This window comes from Bos indicus, chromosome 11 (assembly GCF_029378745.1).
Source record: "Bos indicus isolate NIAB-ARS_2022 breed Sahiwal x Tharparkar chromosome 11, NIAB-ARS_B.indTharparkar_mat_pri_1.0, whole genome shotgun sequence".
NCBI lineage: Eukaryota > Metazoa > Chordata > Mammalia > Artiodactyla > Bovidae > Bos > Bos indicus.
Genome location: NC_091770.1, coordinates 14,606,793 through 14,627,583, shown reverse-complemented (window position 1 = coordinate 14,627,583; position 20,791 = coordinate 14,606,793). Strand labels below are relative to the sequence as shown.

Genomic DNA, 20,791 nt, shown 5'->3' with positions numbered 1-20,791 from the left:
ACAGTCTGAAATAGCCCACTTCACCTGCTGGAATAAAGTGGCTTTCAGTGTATTTATAAACTAAGTCAAGTTATCAAGGGAAAGGGAACGCAGGACATTACTAGCTCCTTAATGATTCAGGGGCTAACCACTAAGTTAGGAAACTTGTGAAGACTATCTATTCAATTCATTTCTATGTATTTTGATGCAGGAGGAAAGAGAGAGAATGAAATTCTCCTGGAATTAAGTTCTGTATTGTCAAGGATGCCAGAGAGGCAAACAGACCTCAAATGTGAACTCCTGCATCTACTGAATTAAGGTTAAAATATAAAAAATTTCAATATACTCAAGGGAAAATCTGAAATAAAAGAGAACCACAACAATGTAAACTCAGTTTTACTTCACTTTTAAAGGAAAATGAATATAACTAATTTGCTTCAGTCTGAACCAATTTCCTTTGGAATATAATGCAGCAGTTGTAGAACTCAAACTAAAGACATATCATTGCCTATTCTGATGTCCACTTTAGAAACTAAAGTATAAATAAAGCAAAATCTTTGAATAGAAACATTACCTGCTGAAAAAGAGCGAAATATGTGGTACACAGATGCTGAAAATATTTATACTTAAATATTTTAAGAGGACTTAAATATAATAGAGGCATATATGTGATATCCAAAGATAAATCACCAGCATGAGATCCAAGGTCTGAATTCCACTTTCATCACTTACCCTTCACATGGAACTGATTTCTCTTTAATTTTAAGAGTCTAGGACCTTTTTTTAAAGCCTAAGTTTTCGTTGATCTCTCTTGCTACCTCCCAACTCCCATCACCCAGTGTTAACAAAATTTCCTTGTGTGTACTGGCATTCTCTTTTCAAATGCAACAAATGATCTACCTTCAAATATATCCCTCTATTCAACTTTTGACCTAGATTAGTAAACTTCAAAGGACTCTATTATAATAAAATAGTGCAATAAAATAGTGCTTCTCTAGAAAGGGATAATAGTATATGCTTCTTCATCCTCCTCAGGTGATCTTGGATCTTCCTTAAAGGTGGTAAATAAAGTAGTTAATAAAAAATTTCCCTCCAAAAACACACAGTATTCTTTTCTTAAATGTGTCTCCTTTCTTCAACTTTCTGAAGCCTCCTCTCTGTCCTTTCACTCCAAGCCCATGAATACCTGCCTCCTTCCTTATATCCTACTTTCCAGTCCAAGGGCCCACAAAGGAAATAGATTTCAATGAAACTGAAAATCTAGAACAGTTTGTGGAGTTAGTAGTGGAGACACTACACGTGAACTGCAGATTGCTTTTTTTTTATACTAATGAACAATGCAAATGAGTAGTTAGAGGGAAAAGATCTCAGCAAACTGGAGTTAGAAATGAAAGGAGGGATTTTTCAAAATGTTATAATTTCATTTATCATTTTCCATAAAAATTTGTCATTGAGTGAGTGAAAGTCGCTCAGTCGTGTTACTCTTTGCGACCCTGAATTCTCCAGGCCAGAGTACTGGCGTAGGTAGCCTTTCCCTTCTCCAGGGAATGTTCCCAATCCAGGGATCGAACCCAGGTCTCCCGTGTTGCAGGAGGATTCTTTACCAGCTGAGCTATCAGGGAAGCCCAACAGTATCTTCACCTCAGGGGGTAATTGTGAGGATTAAACAGATTACACATGCAAAGCCAAGAAAATAGTGCCTGGCATATAAAAAGACTAAAAAAAAAATGTTAAAGAAATCTGAAGAATGTGGTACCCTTGCTTTCATCCAGAAACAGAAATCTTTACATTTTACTGTAAAATAGTATGTATAAACTAACCCTATTCATTCAATATTTCAATTTAGAAATTTTGAATGGAATACTTGGAATATTCATTTAGATGAAATCAAATCAACCATGGGCAAAAGTTTTATACTAAAACAGAATTTTATTGAAAATACTTAGAAGTCATTATACTGATAAAAATAACTGTCGTGAAACTTAAAAAATAGTGCAAATTCAGCTGTAATCATATGCAGCTGTTCCTTTCAAAATTAAGTCACCATTTGTTCTCTTTTTTCTGACACTACAGTACTCTGCTTTCACTAAAAGCCTGTAACAAGGAACAGCTTCTTCGATATCAAAACCTTTTGGAAACCTGGCTCAGAGCAAGCCACTCACTGTTTACAGCGCTAGAAAGGCTCTGTGTGGTCACTCTAGGACAACTGTCACTGTCAGCAGCACGTCCAGGTGTCTCACAGGGACTCGGGTCATACAGAAATGTAGGTGTAGGCTAGTGTCTGAAACAAAGTCAGCGGCTAGGGTGCCTGAAAGGGGAGGGTTTTTCAGTTGAGACTCATAAAGGATGAGGGTCTAACCCCGAGGAAGCGGTCTCGCAGGGCAGATCAGTTTCGGGGGCGCCCGCTGGCTCCGTCAGGAAAGGGACGCAGGTGTTGCCCTCCCTCGGCGACCGCATCGCTTTCTTCCCGGCGCCGCCGCCCCCTCCCCCCCAGCCCCCCATTTACCTTTCTCGTCCTCATCGATGCGCAGGGCGACGGAGATGTACTCGAAGGCCTGTTTGTGGAACGCTCGGACGCGCTCGGCCTCCCCGCCTGGCACCGGTGCCGGGGGCGACGCCGAGGCCGGCGCGGCCCCGGAGCTCCTCTTGGCGGCCATGAGGGCGCGGGAGAAGCGCTGGCAGAGCCACACGAAGAGGAGCCCCAGGTGGAAGGCGACCAGGCGCAGCAGCGCGAAGCCTAAGAACAGCGGGTAGGAGAAGTAGTACAGGTTCCGCTTATGCGGCGATTGGGGCGGAGGGGCCGGCTTGGGGGCGGGACGGGAGCGGGCCTGGCAAGGGGGCGGAGGCCTGGGAGGCACCGGGCTGCTGGGGCCGCCGGAGCCTTTCTTCTTCCCTCGTCCACCCGGAGAATTCATTCACAGCTCCCACTGCCGCCGCCGCCATAACCCGCCTCCCGCAGACCGACGGCGGCCAAGCGACGGCGGCAGCCACTGGGACGGCAAGGGCCACAGACCCCCGGGCGGCCCCGGTCCCAGGAGCGGTGCACCTCCGCGCGCTGCTCGCCGGCCCCGCCCCTTTCTCCTCGCTCGTCCAGGAGCACAACCCCTTCTCCTCCGGCGGTCGGTGGCTCCTGCCCCTCCCTCTCTCTGTCCTCTTGGCTGTTCGGTAGCTCAGAGCGGCGGCCGGGAGCGCAAGCGCAGCCCTCCCGACTCTTTATCCGGCGCGTGCGCGCACGTCGCCGTCTTTGTTGCCCTGAGCTCCTTGTGCGCGTGTGCGCCGCTCGCCATTCCTCCCTTCCCTCGCGGAACTACATTTTCCAGTATGCAGTTCGGCCTACTTACCCCTTAGGGACCCGTAGCTCAATCGATTTCGCTGACCCTGGTAACTCAGTATCAGGGCATCTAGACCGTTAACTCAAGAAAGGGACCGCTGCAGCTTGGGGTCCCTCGGCTAGTTTGTAGGACTTGGGGTGTCGTCGTTTTCTTATATTTCTTTCAGCATTTTCTGCTGGTCTTCCATAAGGAATGGTTGATCTCAGTTTCACCGCAAAAGTAATGGGTCCAATCTAGTAATTATTATCTAAGAAGATAGAGGTTGTAGGACGCTCAAAAACGTCAGGTCACTGAAAACGAAAATGTTAGTTCATTGGGGTGAAATAATCGATTCGAGAAGTTTAATTAAATTGGTGCGTATTTATGACCAACATAGACAGCATATTGGGCTTCCCTGGTGGCTCAGATGGTAAAAACGTCTGCCTACAATGCGGGAGACCCAGGTTCCATCCCTGGGTCGGGAAGATCCCCTGCAGAAGGAAATGGCAACCCATTCCAGTACTCTTGCCTGGAAAATCCCATGGACGGAGGAGCCTAGTAGGCTACAGTCCATGGGGTCGCAAAAAGTCGGACACAACTGAGCGATTTCACTTTCAGACAGCATATTAAAAAGAGAGACATTACTATGCCAACAAAGGTCCCTCTAGTCAAAGCTATGGTTTTTCCAGTAATCATGTATGGATATGAGAGTTGGACTATAAAGAAAGCTGAGCGCCGAAGAATTGATGCTTTTGAACTGTGGTATTGAAGAAGACTCTTGAGAGTCCTTTGGACAGCAAGGAGATCCAACCAGTTCATCCTAAAGGAAATCAGTCCTGAATGTTAATTGGAATGACTGATGCTGAAGCTGAAACTTCAATACTTTGGCCACCTGATGCAAAGAACTGACTCATTCGAAAAGACCCTGGTGCTGAGAAAGATGGAAGGCGGGAGGAGAAGGGGAGGACAGAGGATGAGATGGTTGGATGGCATCACGGACTCAGTGGACATGAGTCTGAGTAAGCTCCGGGAGTTGGTGATGGACAGGGAGGCCTGGCGTGCTGCAGTCCATGGGGTCACAAAGAATCAGACACGCCTGAGCTACTGAACTGAATTTAACTAGATGTCTAGTCTGAAGAATTAGTTTCAATAAGGGAATTTTTAGGTTTTGCATGGTAGTCATTCCATACTTCCTCAGGAATCCAGACTGGACTTTTTTTTTTTTTTCCGTTTTTCAAAATCTGCTCGACGTCTCTTCCTTTGGAAAACTACCTCTGCTGCCAGTATTATCCTGAGCTGCAAGCGCAGAATCTCGCCTCCCGAGTCACAGAGGGGAAACGGAAAACACTAGGGAAGCCCTAGGTTACCCATACTGTCCTAGAAACTGGAATCTTGCATGGAGACACACTGAAATAGGAGGTAAGTTAAGAACTGAGTGCTCTAAAGAGCTGCTCTATCAGTTCATATCATTGAGATGCTCAGAACTACGAGGTTCCTGGGCTGGTCACTTACTTGATAACCTATCTCAAAACTATTGAATTTGTTTCTCTGTTTTTCTCTTCTGTTTCTCACACTCCCTTTCTCCTTCCCCGGTCTCTCTTTTTCTCTCTCCATCTATCACTCTATTTTGTTTTTTCTTTTTGGTCTCTTTCTCTTTTTACTTGGGTTAGCCGCAATTGTTTCTTGTTGCCTCAAACTAAGGAATCCTAGTGGATATAAAGACTTCATCGTTTACAGTGTAAGGTTTACAAATGCTTCCAAGAAACTCCACATTCTGGCCACATCTTTACCTAACTTTTGTGCACCACTACACTCTTACAAATATAGACTATTGCAAAAATGACCTACTCCCTGTTTCCCTCTTACTACTCCCCACCCCTTTTCCTGCCTCTGTTCTCTGCCAGTTCCTCATTCTGAAATGCCCTCTCTCTTTCACATCTGATTAATTCAATTCCTGAAGTCTCTCTTTTGAACCCTGTGGTATGATTCTGTTGTTGTGTGAAAATTGATTTATACATTTATCATGTAATATATGATATATCCATTGTTCTGCATCCAAATTCAACCAATAGCAGGTGGAAAATATTTGAAAACCCAGAAAGTTCCAGAAAGCAAAATTTGAATTTGCCACATGGCCTGCCACTATTTGCATAGTAATTACATTGTATTAGGTGTTGTCGGTGACCTAGAGATTATTTCAAGTATATGGTAGAATGTGAGTTGTTGTTCAGTCGTTCAGTTGTGTCTGACTCCTTGCAACCCCATGGACTGCAGATTGCCAGGCTTCCCTGTCCTCCACCATCTCCTGGAGTTTGCTCAAACTCATGTCCATTGAGTTGGTGATGCCATCCAACCATCTGATCCTCTGTCCTCCCCTTCTCCTCCTTCCTTCAGTCTTTCCCAGCATCAGGGTCTTTTCCAGTGAGTCAACTCTTTGTATCAGGTGGCCAAAGTATTGGAGCTTCACCTTCCACATCAGTCATTCCAGTGAATATTCAGGGTTGATTTCCTTTAGGATTGACTGGTTTGATCTCCGTGCTATCCAAGGGACTTTCAAGAGTCTTCTCCAGCACCACAGTTCACAAGCATCAATTCTTCTGCATAGGAACCTGGAATGTTAGGTCCATGAATCAAGGTAAATTGGAAATGGTCAAACAGGAGATGGCAAGAGTGAACACTGACATTTTAGGAATCAGTGAACCAAAATGGACAGGAATGGGCGAGTTTAATTCAAATGACCATTATATCTACTATTGTGGGCAAGAATCCCTTAGAAGAAATGGAGAAGCCATCATAATCACAAAAAAGTCCAAAATGCAGTACTTGGTTGCAATCTGAAAAATGACAGAATGATCTTGGTTCATTTCCAAGACAAACCATTCAATATCACAGTAATCCAAGTCTATGCCCCCAACCACTAATGCTGAAGAAGCTAAAGTTGACTGGTTCTATGAAAACCTACAAGACCTTCTAGCACTAACACCCAAAAAAAAAAGATGTCCTTTTCATCATAGGGGGCTGGCATGCAAGAGTAGGAAATCAAAAGATACCTGGAGTAATAGGCAAGTTTGGCCTTGGAGTACAACATGAAGCAGGACAAAGGCTGGAGAACACACTGGTCATAGCCAACACCCTCTTCCAACAACACAAGAATGTGAGTATATTATATTAATAAACAAATACTATGTCATTTTATGTAATAGACTTGAGCATCCCTGGCTTTTGGTATTGGGGAACAGAGAAATGACTGTATAAGATATATATTATTTAAAGAAAAAATAAACAGCTTCTATTTTAAGAAAAACTAATGTAACCTGTTCTTTGAAGCACTCTGTGATTCCCTCCCTAATCTCAATCTCTTTTCTTCCCTCCAGAGGAAGACACTATTCTGAATTTTGGATTTTGTGTTTTTTTCATTCCATATGACCTTCGGGATCTTAGTTCCTTGGTCAGGAATCAAACCTGTGCCCCTTGCAGTGGAAGCATGGAGTCTTAACCACTGGAATGCCAGAGAATTTATCTGAATTTTCTTTCTTTTTTAAAAATTTTGTTTAAAAAAATGTTTCTTAAAAAAGAAAAGAATTCTTTTCCTCTAAAAAAAAAAAGTAAAAAAAAAAGATCTCTTCATTTTTTACAAACCCTTATGTCAAGGGCTGACTTTCAATAGATTGAAGTGAGGAAGCTATTCTGCTATGTATGAAACCCCGACCCAGAAGCAGGTTGTCTACGAATGACTGTCTACTTTAGCACCAGGTTCCCCAGGAACGTGCAGTGCGTGATGGGCAAGGGGGTATCCTGAGTTTTGTACTCATCATTTTTCTCCTTTTCATTTTAGTTTCATGTATACATTAACATGTATAAACATGTTATGTAGTTGCCTGGTTTTTACCTTATACAAATATAATCATATTGCACATATTGCCCTTAATTTGATTTTTCTGTTCAATATTAAGTGTTTGAGGACTTCCCTGGTGGTACAGTGGCTGAGAATTCGCCTGCCAATGCAGGGGCACAGGTTCAATCCCGGGTCCAGGAAGATCCCATATCTACTGAGTGCGCGCGCTAGAGCCCTTGGACCGCAGTTACTGAAGCCTGCGTGCCTAGAGCCTGTGCTCGCAGCAAGAGAAGCCGCCGCAAGGAGAAGAATGCGCACCACGGGAAGACTGGTTCCCACTTGCCGCAACTAGAGAATGCCCATAAACAGCAATAAAGGTCCAGCACAGCCAAAAATAGAAATAAATAAGTATTTGAGATTCCTTCTTGTTGGTTTGTACAGCTATAGTGTATTTGTTTTCACTGCAACTGTTGAAGGGTATTTAGTTTGGTGCCAGTTTTGTTTTTTTCCCCCTAACTAATTTCTTAACATAGCCAAGACACAGCACAGTAGTGGAGTGGTTCTGGAGTCAGACTACTTGCATTCGAATCCCTGTTCCGCCACCTTCTTGCGCTAGCGACTCGGCCAGCCTCCACGTCTGTAGTTCAACTTCCACACCTATTACATAACAGAGTAGTAGCCAGTGCCTGGAATGAAGTTGTACCTGGATATTTGTTAAATGAGTTCTCCCACATCTATACATATATTATAATCCAAGTAAAATACTGACAAGTTTCTGAGCACTCTTTGCTCTTTCCCAGGACCACAGTTATCCTCAGGTAATTTTTCTTTCTCTTAGAATTGATTTTCCTCCTACTTCCACCATCAAAATCCTTCAAGGCTCTAATACTATCTTCTTGATAAATCCTCCCCTTACCACTTCCAGCAGAAATTATATATTTTTAATTCGTATAACAATATGGTTGTGTTAGTCTGTGGTTCTTCTAATATATAGTTTATGTTATTTAAATACTTTACTATCTCCTGATATAGTTTATAAATTCTTTTCAAGGCAGTGGCCAAACTTTACACATTTTGGTTCACTTTCTGCACCTAGCCTGATGCCCTGCTTATGGTACTCGTTTAATAAACACTGATATTTTGAAAAACAATTCAAATATGGTAATTGTTGTAGATATCTGTTGCTATGGGCTTCTCTGGTAGCTCAGCTGGTAAAGAATCCACCTACAATGTGGGAGACCTGGGTTCTATCCCTGGGTTGGGAAGATCCCCTGGAGAAGGAAACGATTACCTGGTTTTTACCTTATACAAATATAATCCTTATATTTGTATCTTATCTTATTATCTTATTCTTATTATCTTATATAAGGTATAATATAATCCAGTATTCTTGCCCGGAGAATTCCATGGACTGTATAGTCTATGGGGTTGCAAAGAGTCGGACATGACTGAGCTGTTGCTATATAATTAACCACTCCAAAACTTACTGACTTAAGATAACCATTTATTTACTCACAGTTCTGTAAGTCAACAACTTGGACCGAGTGTGGCAGGGTGATTCTTCTGCTGGCCTTACCTGGGTTCATTTATATGACTGCAGTAATCTACTACAGGCTTGACTGGGGCTGGATGGTGTAGCTATCTTCATTCAGATGTCCAGAGGCTGGTGGTGGCTATTGGCTGGGGCATGTATCTCCAGCAGAATATTCCATATCTTTTTTTTCTTTGTAACTTTTTATTTATTTATTTTATTTTTGGCTACACTGGATTTTCCTTGCTTTGCATGGTCTTTCTCTAGTTGCAGTGAGAGGGGGCTACTCTTCATTTCAAAGTGCGCTTCTCATTGTAGTGGCTTCTTTTGTTGCCGACAACAGGCTCTAGGCACCAGGCTTAGTAGCTGCGGCTCACAGGCCCTAGAGTGTGGGTTCAGTAGTTCTGTGGGCTTCCACAGCATGTGGAATCTTCCCAGACCAGGGACTGAACCCATGTCCCCTGCATTAGCAGGCAGATTCTTATTCACTACACCACCTGGGAAGTCCCACCATACTTCTTTATATAGCGTCTGGCTTCCAACAGAGCATGAAAGGAAGATGTAAATCCTCTTTAAGCCCAAACTTCAAAGTTGCATAATGTAATTTCTGCTGCATTCTATTATCAAAGCAAGTCATATGGCCAACCTCAATGGAAGAGATGGGAAAATAAATTCCACATCTCAATGGAGTAGTAGCAAAGTCACATTGCAAAGAAGTGTACATGTATGGATGAAAGGAATTACTGTGGCCATCTTTGCAAGTAATCTACCACAGTGATTGTAGGTAGAATTTCCTTTTACCTCGATTTCAGATTAGAATCTAAGAAAGCATTTCCCAGCCATTTTGCTGAGTCATCAAAACATTCCTAGTTTCAATCATGAGGTACAGTAACATACTTAAGTTTAAGGAGACAACAGCAACAGTAATAATGATGACTGTAATCATTAATACAGTAATAATGATGACTACTACTACTAGCTAACATGTATTGAACCCATATTCTAGGCTAAGCAGGTTAACTTGACTGTTGTAGTCAATCACCACTCTTTTAAGCCTTATTGCCTCCATTTTTCAAAATAAGGAATTTGAGGCTCCTAACAGCCTGTTAGTTGCCCAACATCATGTATTAATTAATGACACATGCTACTTTAGGGTTTTAAGTTTAAAATCTAGGCCTCCAAAGAAAAGCACTTTTATATAGACTGTTTATATTTTATTAATCTTGAAATATATATATCACTTGCCCCTGTATGGAGAGTGATCTTTCATTCCTGAGCCTCGAGGTATTGGGTTTTTGGCCCCTTGACTCCCACTTGCTAGATCTCTGCTATCCAGTTGTTCTTAACATTGACTGCTTTTCTATACCTTCCCCCCCCCCCTTTTTTTTTTTTGGTTTGGTAAAAATATGGGCTTGAGAGAAAGACAGGTTGGTGTTTTGGTTCTGTCATTTATTGGTTGTGTGATATGGATCAACCCCTTTAACTCATCTGTAAAATGGGTAGAATAAGAATTAAATTGCAAAGTAAAAGAATACATCTAAAACCTCCTGCATAACACCTGCAATGTAAGAAGGCTCAGTAAATTTTGTTTCTGTCTCTTACATGTACAATGCCATTCCAGAATTTATACTCTACTGGGATCTGAATTTTCAATAATCTCAGTCCACATCTTCTGCCTCTTGGAATTATATGCCAGTCAAATCCATTTTTCTCAATTAACATCTTAACTTGCCTCAAGAAAAATAATGCCTGGATATTGTTGACACTGTTTATTTGCTAAGTCATGTCTGACTCTTTGCGACCCCGTGGGCTGTAGTCCACCAGGCTCCTCTGTCCATGGGATTTCCCAGGTAAGAATAATGGAATGGATTGTCATTTGCTTCTCCAGGTGATCTTCCTGACTCAGGGACTGAATCAAGGTCTCCTGCATTGGCAGGTGGATTCTTCACCACTGACCACTGACCACTGGGAAGCCCACCTAGCTATTACCCTGGCTTTATAATCTCCCTGCACTGAAGATACTAACCTTCTCAGCCATTTACTCTATAGCGTGACAACTTCCCCATTTTCAGATGGCAAGAACTTGCAGGACACTTAATCTTGAAGGGAATCTGGGCCAGTTTCACCAGGACAAAAAGGAGGACCTGAGTACTGTGCTAACAAATCCAGGACATTTGGTCACTTTATCACTTTAACCCATTAATTTATTTAGAAAGAGATTACCACTTAATAGTTGTTTTATATATAATTATATATATCTTGTAAATCTCCTTCTCTTCTAAGAAATTCCCCAACCTTCAGTTTGAAAGATGCTGAATTATTTAAAGTAGGGACCTATGACACTTATTATTTCTTTTCAATTAATAATTTAAAAAAAGTAAAATGAAGTGGTGCACCTAGAACCAAGAGAAGAGATAACTGATTTTGAAAAAGGCAGAAAATATAAGAGAGAAACATTAAACATGGTTGGAGACAAGAAATGGCAAGAGTAGAGTAACAATTAGGGAATTTTTATCCTATAGCTATGTTCATAAGCAAAAACATGAAAGAAAGAAAGTAAAATCGCTCAGTCGTGTCTGACTCTTTGTGACCCCGTGGAGGTCACAAAGAGTAGCCTACCAGGCTCCTCCATCCATGGGCTTCTCCAGGCAAGAGTACTGGAGTGGGTTGCCAAAACACAGTTGTCGACAAGTAATCATTTCCCCACATTGTGACATATATTTATTCATTCATTTGTTCAACAAACATATTAAGCACAGACAACCTGCCAGGTGATGAGTAAGGTGCCAGGACACAGTAGGGAATAAGAGTAAGTGTACAGTGCAATACATGGCTAAAAAACTTAAATAGCAAGTAGCAACAGTGGTCAGACATATATATATATAAATTCCATGTGTGGATGTGAAATTCAAATATATATATATATATGATGTGAATAATAAAGACTTTGAAAAATAAATAAATTCTTAAAAAATATTTTGAAAAATTAAAGAGTAGAATTCCCTTATTAAATGTGACAGCTGTTACTCGGCTCAAGCTCTTTGCCTTTCAGAAATGTGTGCCTCTGTTGCCAAAGTTTTAAAACATTTAAAGAGAAAACAGAATTCTGAAATTTTATGTGAAATTTATTGCTCAGGAGATGTTGGCTCAAAATTTGAAAACAAACAAACCACAACTGAGGCACCAGTTTGAGATTCTCTAGTTTGCAGAGGATTTGTTACTATGGAAAGTGTGGATGAGCTCATGGTTTTGAAATAGTAGTAGGTGTAACAGTATAAATTGTTACCTAATTTGCTCAGCTCAGTTTTTAAAGCTGTGAGGCTATGGAGGCAGAGCAGAGTCAGTTAACACAGGATATTAAATGAATGTGGTAGAATGGCAGTCTAAATTACCAGAAGGTATATTCAGTCATCACTCTAAAGAAAATACTTGGGTATGTAAATATGTTACATTTCCATGTTTATGGTGGGAAGGCATTTACTCTGACATACATGAAAAGGAGAGTAATGGGAATTGTTAGCACTGGATGAGTGTTGGGGCATAAAAAACAAGTCGTCAGTTTCCCAGAGTGGTTTCCATTGTCATTTCAGAAACTCTTCATTATCCTTGAAATCCTTCTTATCAGATAAGCTTGATTCCTATACTGTTTGTAAAAGTATTTACTTATTTATTTTTGGCTGCAATGGGTTTTTGGTGCTGTGCACGGGCTTTCTCTAGTCACAGCAAGCAGGGGCTACTCTCTAGCTGTGGCGCGAGGGTTTCAGTAGTTGTGGCACAGAAGCTTAGCTGCCCAAGGCATGTGGAATCTTCCCAGAACAGGGACTGAACCCCTATTCCCTGCATTGGCAGGCAGATTCTTTAACTGCTGGACCTCCAGGTAAGTCCTCAATCCCCATATTCTAGTGTTTGTTGTTGTTCAATCGCTTAGTTGTGTCCCACTCTTTGCCACCCCATGGACTGTAGCACACCAGGCTTCCCTGTCCTTTACTTACCATCTCCCAGAGCTTGCTGAAACTCATGTGCATTGAGTTGGTAATGCCATCCAACTGTCTCGTCCTCTGTCATCCCCTTCTCCTCCTGCCTTCAATCTTTCCAGGCATCAGGATCTTTTCCATTAAGTCAGCTCTTCACATCAGGTGGCCAAAATTTTGGAGCTTCACCTATAGCATCAGTCCTTCCAATGAATATTCAGGATTGATTTCCTTTAGGATTGACTGGTTTGATCTCCTTGCAGTCCTAAGGGACTCTCAAGAGTCTTCTCTAACACATATTCTTACAACATATTTTTGCAAGGATACTTGAGTTTCTCCATTTAATTTCTTCATCAGTGAAATTATGTTAATTGGAATTATGTCCCCTTGATCCCATTCCTCCCTGCTTTGCTGAAATAATTATTCTTTGGTCCAACTTGCTCCAAGGTTACCTGCTTGCATTTATCTCAACTTCATGTGAATTCCTTCAGAATTAATCTGAAGCATTCAGATAGCTAGCATTCATCTGTAATCAGTTATCTTATATTGACATTTAAATGTCTGATCTAGCTGAACTAGAATACAAATTTATGAGGGCAGGCACTGTAATTTATATTTATCTTAAACTCTCCAAGAGTGGAAGATCTCCATGTTTACCCCCAGGTTTGGTCATTTACTAGAAGTACTCACACAATTCAATTTCTCTGATGGCTCAGATGGTAAAGAATCTGCCTGCAGTGCAGAAGACCTACATTCAATCCCTGGGTTGGGAAGATCCCTTGGAGAAGGAAATGGCTACCCACTCCAGTATTCTTGCCTGCAGAACTCCGTGGACAGAGAAGCTTGTTGGGCTACAGTCCATGGGGTCGCAAAGAGTCGGACATGACTGAGAGACTTTCACTCACTCACTTATACGACTCAGAATAGAGTCTTATTTGCAGCTCTGATTTATGACAGCAGGAGGATACAAAGCAAAATCAGCAAGGAAAAAGGCACATGGACAAAGTCTGGAGGAAACCCAACATCAACTTCCAAGAGCCTTCTCTCAGTTGAGTCACACAGGACACCATTCCACCAGCAGTGAGATCTGACAGTATGTGTGAAATGCTGTCTATCAGGGACACTCATCAGAAATTCAGTCCTGCTGATCATGTGGTCATCCTCTGCCTAACACATACCAGAAGTCCCAACTCCTAGAAGGAAAGCAGGTGCTCAACATAAACCATGTTGTCTGCACAAACATTTTAGACTCAGTGAGCCACTCTTATCATATAGGGAAAGTTTTATATCAGTGTTGTTGTTTAATTGCTCAGTCATGTCTGACTGTTTTGCAAACTCATGGACTGTAGCCCACCAGGCTGCTTTGTCCGTGGGATTTCCCAAGCAAGAATACTGGAGTGGGTTGCCATTTCCTACTCTAGAGGATCTTCTTGACTCGGGGGTCAAACCCACATCTCCTGCATTGGCAGGTGGATTCTTTACCACTGAGCCATTGTGACCCCATATATCAGTGTAGGGAACAGTTTACTCTTCAAATGCCTAGACACCAGCCAGTCTTTCAAGCAGGCCTTTCTAAAGCCAGCAGTCTTGGCCCTGCTATGTTAACTCTTTTCTGCAGATGCCCCATAAATAGGAGGGTAAAGGGAAGAATGAACTGGAAGGCTTTTTTTTTTTTTAATGCTATCATATAACCGACGAGACTCATTACTCATGTAAATATTCTTCCTCATTATTGCCTGTGTTACATACAATAAAATGACATACAATTTAAAAAATTATCTAAATATTTTTGGCCTCTCTCTTTTTTTTTTTTTTGCACTTGTTCCCTGTGGCATGCAGGATCTTAGTTCCTATACCAGGGACTGAATTTGTGCTGCCTATACTAGAAGTGCAGAGTCTTAACCACTGGGCAACCAGGGAAATTCCTGGTCTTTTAATATTTTTTGCAGGTGCATTTGTGTATTTCCCTGTTGCTTATTCCTTGGAAGGAAAGTTATGACCAACCTAGGTGTTGGAGAAGACTCTTGAGAGTCCCTTGGACTGCAAGGAGATCCAACCAGTCCATTCTAAAGGAGATCAGTCCTGGGTGTTCACTGGAAGGACTGATGCTAAAGCTGAAACTCCGATACTCTGGCCACCTCATGTGAAGAGCTGACTCGTTGGAACAGACCCTGATGCTGGGAGGGATTGGGGGCAGGAGGAGAAGGGGATGACAGAGGATAAGATGGCTGGATGGTATCACTGACTCGAGGGACGTAAGTCTGAGTGAACTCCGGGAGTTGGTGATGGACAGGGAGGCCTGGCGTGCTGCGATTCATGGGGTCGCAAAGAGTTGGACACGACTGAGTGACTGAACTGACTGAACTGAGATGGCATATTAAAAAGCAGAGACATTACTTTGTCAGTAAAGGTCCTTCTAGTCAAGGCTATTGTTTTTTCCAGTGGTCATGTATGGATATGAGAGCTGTAGTATAAAGAAAGCTGAGTGCTGAAGAATTGATTCTTTTGAACTGCGGTGTTGGAGGAGACTCTTGAGAATCCCTTGGACTGCAAGGAAATCCAACCAGTCCATCCTAAAGGAGATCAGTCCTGGGTGTTCATTGGTAGGACTGATGTTGAAGCTGAAACTCCAATAATTTGGCCACCTGATGCAAAGAGCTGACTCATTGGAAAAGACCCTGATGCTAGGAAAGATTGGGGGCAGGAGGAGAAGGGGATGACAGAGGATGAGATGGTTGGATGGCATCACCGACTCAAAGGAAATGGGTTTGGGTGAACTCCGGGAGTTGGTGATGGACAGGGAGGCCTGGCATGCTGAAGTTCATGGGGTCTCAAAGAGTCAGACATGACTGAATGACTGAACTGACTGTTGCTGTTATTAGTGGTGTTTCACCTGTTTGCTATTCATAGGCGTGATGGGGCTTTCTCTTTCTCTTCTGCATCAGGTGGTCTTCAGTGTGATTGGAGATGGCAGGGATGAGCATATTCCTGGCCTTTTAATTTCAAAACAAATTTATGCCTTTGGTAAAAAAAAAAAAACAATAAAACTCAAACAATATAAAAGTTTGTAGAAAGCAACGACTTATTTACCTTCCACATTTTCACTCTCCACAGGTAACCACTATTAATAGTTTGTTGTATATCTCTCCAGGCTTTTTTATATGCATATACAAGTATGTACATGCAAAAAAAAAAAAATACCTCACTACACAGATTTCCTACAACATGTGTTTTCAGACAAAATTATGTTGTGAATATTTTTAACATGCCAGTAGCTATAGATGTAGATTTATATAGCTATGACAAATCTAGACATCATATTAAAAAGCAGACATCACTTTGCCAAACAAGGTGCATATAGTCAAAGCTATGGTTTTTCCACCAGTCATGTACAGCTGTGAGAGTTGGACCATAAAGAAGGCTGTGGGCTGAAGAATCAATGCTTTTAAATTGTGGTCCTGAAGAAGACTCTTGACAGTCCCTTGGACTGCAAGGAGATCAAACTAGTCAATCCTAAAGGAAATAAACCCTGAATCTTTATTGGAAGGACTGATGCTCCAATGCTTTGGCCACCAGAGGTGAACAGTCAACTCACTGGAAAAGCCCCTGATGCTGGGAAAGATTGAGGGCAGGAGGAGAAGGGGATGACAGAGGATGAGATAGTTAGATAGCATCACCGACTCAATGGATGTGAAACTGAGCAAACCTCAGGAAACAGTGGAGGCCAGAGGAGCCTGGCAGGCTATCGTCCAAGAAGTCACAAAGAGTTGGACATGACTTAGCAATTGAACAACAACAGCACCGTAGATCTACCTCATTCTTTTCAATGGCTGCACAGTAGTCCACTGTATTGAGATATCATAATTTAATCTATTCCCAATCTTCTCCTACTAAAAACTGTGGTATAGTAAGTATCTTTGTATCCTTGTGTTCTATGGGATAAAATCCCAGAAGTATAACTGCTGTGTCATTCTTTTGGCATTCCATTTCTTTTGTCGTAAGCTTATAATGAGTATGAACTCCTTCAGAATACACGATAGTCAATATTTTTTGGCTAACTCTTCAAATTCATTCCCTTTCTTTCCTCTTCCTAGTCATTCTAAGGTTTTCCCTTGGGAAAACCTCTCCTGTCCCATTGCATAGCCGTCATGCAATTCAGGTGGGATTAACTACCACCAGCTCATATCTGGTCGACCAGATCATGTCAGGTCTGAACCAAGACGGACGGGTCATAGTGGAGAGTTCTGACAAAATGTGGCCCACTGGAGAAGGGAATGGGAAACCACTTCAGTATTCTTGCCTTGAGAACCCCATGAACAGTATGAAAAGGCAAAAAGATAGGACACTGAAAGATGAACTCTCCAGGTCACTAGGTGCCCAATATGCTACTGGAGATCAGTGGAGAACTAACTCCAGAAAGAATGAAGAGATGGAGCCAAAGCAAAAATAACACCCAGTTGTGGATGTGACTGGTAATGGAAGTAAAGACTGATGCTGTAAAGAGCAATATTGCATAGAAAACTGGAATGTTAGGCCCATGAATCAAGGCAAAATGGAAGTGGTCAAACAGGAGATGGCAACAGTGAACATTGACATGTTAGGAATCAGCGAACTAAAACGGACTGGAGTAGGTGAATTTAACTAAGTTCTTCAGTTCAGTCGCTCAGTCGTGTCCAACTCTTTGAGGCCCCATGAATTGCAGCACGCCAGGCCTCCCTATCCATCACCAACTCCCGGAGTTCACTCAGACTCACGTCCATCGAGTTGGTGATCCATCCAGCCATCTCATCCTCTGTCATCCCCTTCTTCTCCTGATCCCAATCCATTCCAGCATCAGAGTCTTTTCCAATGAGTCAACGCTTCACATGAGGTGGCCAAAGTACTGGAGTTTCAGCTTTAGCATCAGTCCTTCCAATGAACACCCAGGACCGATCTCCTTTAGAATGGACTGGTTGGATCTCCTTGCAGTCCAAGGGACTCTCAAGAGTCTTCTCCAACACCACAGTTCAAAAGCATCAATTCTCCGGCGCTCAGCTTTCTTCACAGTCCAACTCTCACATCCATACATGACCACTGGAAAAACCATAGCCTTGACTAAACGGACCTTTGTTGGCAAAGTAATGTCTCTGCTTTTGAATATGCTATCTAGGTTTGGTCATAACTTTCCTTCCAAGGAGTAAGCGTCTTTTAATTTCATGGCTGCAATCACCATCTGCAGTGATTTTGGAGCCCCCCCAAAATAAAGTCTGACACTGTTTCCACTGTTTCCCCATCTGTTTCCCATGAAGTGATGGGACCAGATGCCATGATCTTTGTCTTCTTAATGTTGAGCTTTAAGCTAACTTTTTCACTCTCCTCTTCATAGTAGTGGTTAAAGTCATGAATTGAGCCAGAGTGTCTGAATTTGAAAATCTGACTCCTCCACTTGCTAGCTATATGTCTCTAAACAGTTACTCTTCCCATTATATCTACTATTGTGGGCAAGAATCCCTTAGAAGAAATGGAGTAGCCATCATAGTCAACAAGAGAGTCTGAAATGCAGTACTTGGATGCAATCTCAAAAATGACAGAATGATCTCTGTTCATTTCCAAGGTAAACCATTCAATATCACAGTAATCCAAGTCTATGCCCTGACCAGTAATGCTGAAAAAGCTGAAGTTGAATGGTTCTATGAAGACCACAAGACCTTCTAGAACTAACACCCAAAAAAGATGTCCTTTTCATTATAGAGGACTGAAATGCAAAAGTTGGAAGTCAAGAAATACCTGGAGTAACAGGCAAATTTGGCCTTGGAGTACAGAATGAAGCGGGGCAAAGGCTAATAGAGTTTTGTGAACAGAATGCCCTAGTCATAGCAAACACCCTCTTTCATCAACTCAAGAGAAGACTCTACACATGGACATCACCAGATGGTCAATACCAAAATCAGATTGATTATATTCTTTGCAGCCAAAGATGGAGAAGCTCTAAACAGTCAGCAAAAACAAGAGTGGGAGTTGACTGTGGCTCAGATCACGAACTCCTTATTGCCAAATTCAGACTTAAATTGAAAAAAGTGGGGAAAACACTAGACCGTTCAGGTATGACCTAAATCAAATCCCTTATGATTATACAGTGGGAGTGACAACTAGATTCAAGGGATTAGATCTGATAGACTGAGTGCCTGAAGAACTATGGATGGAGGTTGGTGACATTGTATAGGAGGCAGGGATCAAGACCAAGAAAAAGAAATGCAAAAAGGCAAAATGGTTGTCTGAGGAGGCCTTACAAATAGCTGAGAAAAGAAGAGAAGCTAAAGGCAAAGGAGAAAAGGAAAGATATACTTATTTGAATGGAGAGTTCCAAAGAATAGCAGGGAGAGATTAGAAAGCCTTCCTCAGTGATCAATGCAAAGAAACAGAGGAAAACAATAGAATGGGAAAGACTAGAGATCTCTTCAACAAAATTAGAGATACCAGGGGAACATTTCATGCAAACATGGGCACAATAAAGGACAGAAATGGTATGGACCTAACAGAAGCAGAAGATATTAAGAGGTGGCACGAATACACAGAAGAACTGTACAAAAAAGATCTTCACAACCCAGATAATCACGATGGTGTGATCACTCACCTACAGCCAGACATCCTGGAATGCAAAGTCAAGTGGGCCTTAGGAAGCATCACTACGAACAAAGCTAGTGTTGGTGATGGAATTCCAGTTGAGCTTTTCAAATCCTAAAAGAGGATGCTGTGAAAGTGCTGCAGTCAGTATGCCAGCAAATTTGGAAAACTCAGCAGTGGCCACAGGACTGGAAAATGTCAGTTTTCATTCCAATCCCAAAGAAAAGCAATGCCAAAGAATGCTCAAACTACCACACAGTTGCACTCATCTCACATGCTTTCAAAATAATGTTCAAAATTCTCCAAGCCAGGCTTCAACAGTATGTGAACTGTGAACTTAGATGTTTAAACTGGATTTAGAAAAGGTAGAGGAACCAGAGATCAAATTGCCAACATCCTCTGGATTATCAAAAAATCACGAGAGTTCCGGAAAAACATCTACTTCTGCATTATTGACTATGCCAAAGCCTTTGACTGTGTGGACCACAACAAACTGTGGAAAATTCTGAAACAGATGGGAATACCAGACCACCTGACCTGTCTCTTGACAAATCTGTATGCAGGTCAGGAATCAACAGTTAGAATTGGACATGGAACAATAGACTAGTTCCAAACTGCGAAAAGAGTACGTCAAGGCTATATATTGTCACCCTGATTATTTAACTTATATGCAGAGTACATCATGAGAAACACTGGGCTGGATGAAGCACAAACCGGAATCAAGATTGCCAGGAGAAATATCAACAACCTCAGATATGCATATGACACCACCCTTATATAAGGCAGAAAGTGAACAACTAAAGAGCCTCTTGATGAAAGTGAGAGTGAAAAAGTTGGCTTGAAACTCAACATTCAGAAAACCAAGTTCATGGCATCGGGTCCCATCACTTCGTGGCAAATAGATGGGGAAACAGTGATAGACTATTTTTTGAGGGTCCCAAATCACTGCAGATGGTGACTGCAGGCATGAAATTAAAGACACTTGCTCCTTGGAAGAAAAGTTATGACCAACCTAGGCAGCATATTAAAAAGCAGAGATATTACTTTGCCAACAAAGGTTCATCTAGTCAAAGCTTTAGTTTTTCCAGTAATCACGTATGGATGTGAGAATTGGATCATAAAGAAAGCTGAGTGCCGAAGAATTGATGCTTTTGAACTGTGGTGTTGGAGAAGACTCTTGAGAGTCTCTTGGACAGCAAGGAGATCCAAACAGTTCATCCTAAAGGAAATCAGTCCTGAATATTCATTGGAAGGACTGATATTGAAGCTGAAACTCCAATATTTTGGCCACCTGATGCGAAGAAGTGACTCATTTGAAAAGACCCTGGTGCTAGGGAAGATTGAAGGCAGTAGAATAAGGGGTGACAGAGGATGAGATGGCTGGATGGCATCACCCACTCAGTGGACTTGAGTTTAAGCAAATTCTGGGGGTTGGTGATGGACAGGGAGGCCTGGCGTGCTGCAGTCCATGGGGTCGCAAAGAGTCGGACACGACTAGCGACTGAACTGACTGAACTGATATTCTTTCCCGGCTTGTTGAATTTCGGTCTGAGATTTTTTC

The 20,791-nt window shown here is 42.0% G+C and overlaps 1 protein-coding gene and 1 long non-coding RNA gene across 5 annotated transcripts in view; one reads left to right on the top strand and one right to left on the bottom strand.

Annotated features, from left to right (window-relative positions):
• The window catches only part of SPAST (spastin), a 55,464-nt gene extending 52,274 nt beyond the window's left edge, over positions 1-3,190 (bottom strand). For all 4 annotated transcript variants that reach the window (XM_070798473.1, XM_070798475.1, XM_070798474.1 and 1 more), the window contains exon 1: positions 2,486-3,190. In XM_070798473.1, the coding sequence (XP_070654574.1) occupies positions 2,486-2,894 (409 nt within the window). In that variant the 5' untranslated portion in view covers positions 2,895-3,190. The remainder of the gene's footprint in view (positions 1-2,485) is intronic.
• A 72-nt stretch (positions 3,191-3,262) lies between these two features.
• LOC139185739 (uncharacterized) lies at positions 3,263-8,234 on the top strand. Its single transcript, XR_011569215.1, has 3 exons — positions 3,263-4,709; positions 6,305-6,444; positions 6,665-8,234. It is a non-coding gene; the product is annotated as an uncharacterized lncRNA (long non-coding RNA).
• The last annotated feature ends 12,557 nt before the right edge of the window (positions 8,235-20,791 follow it).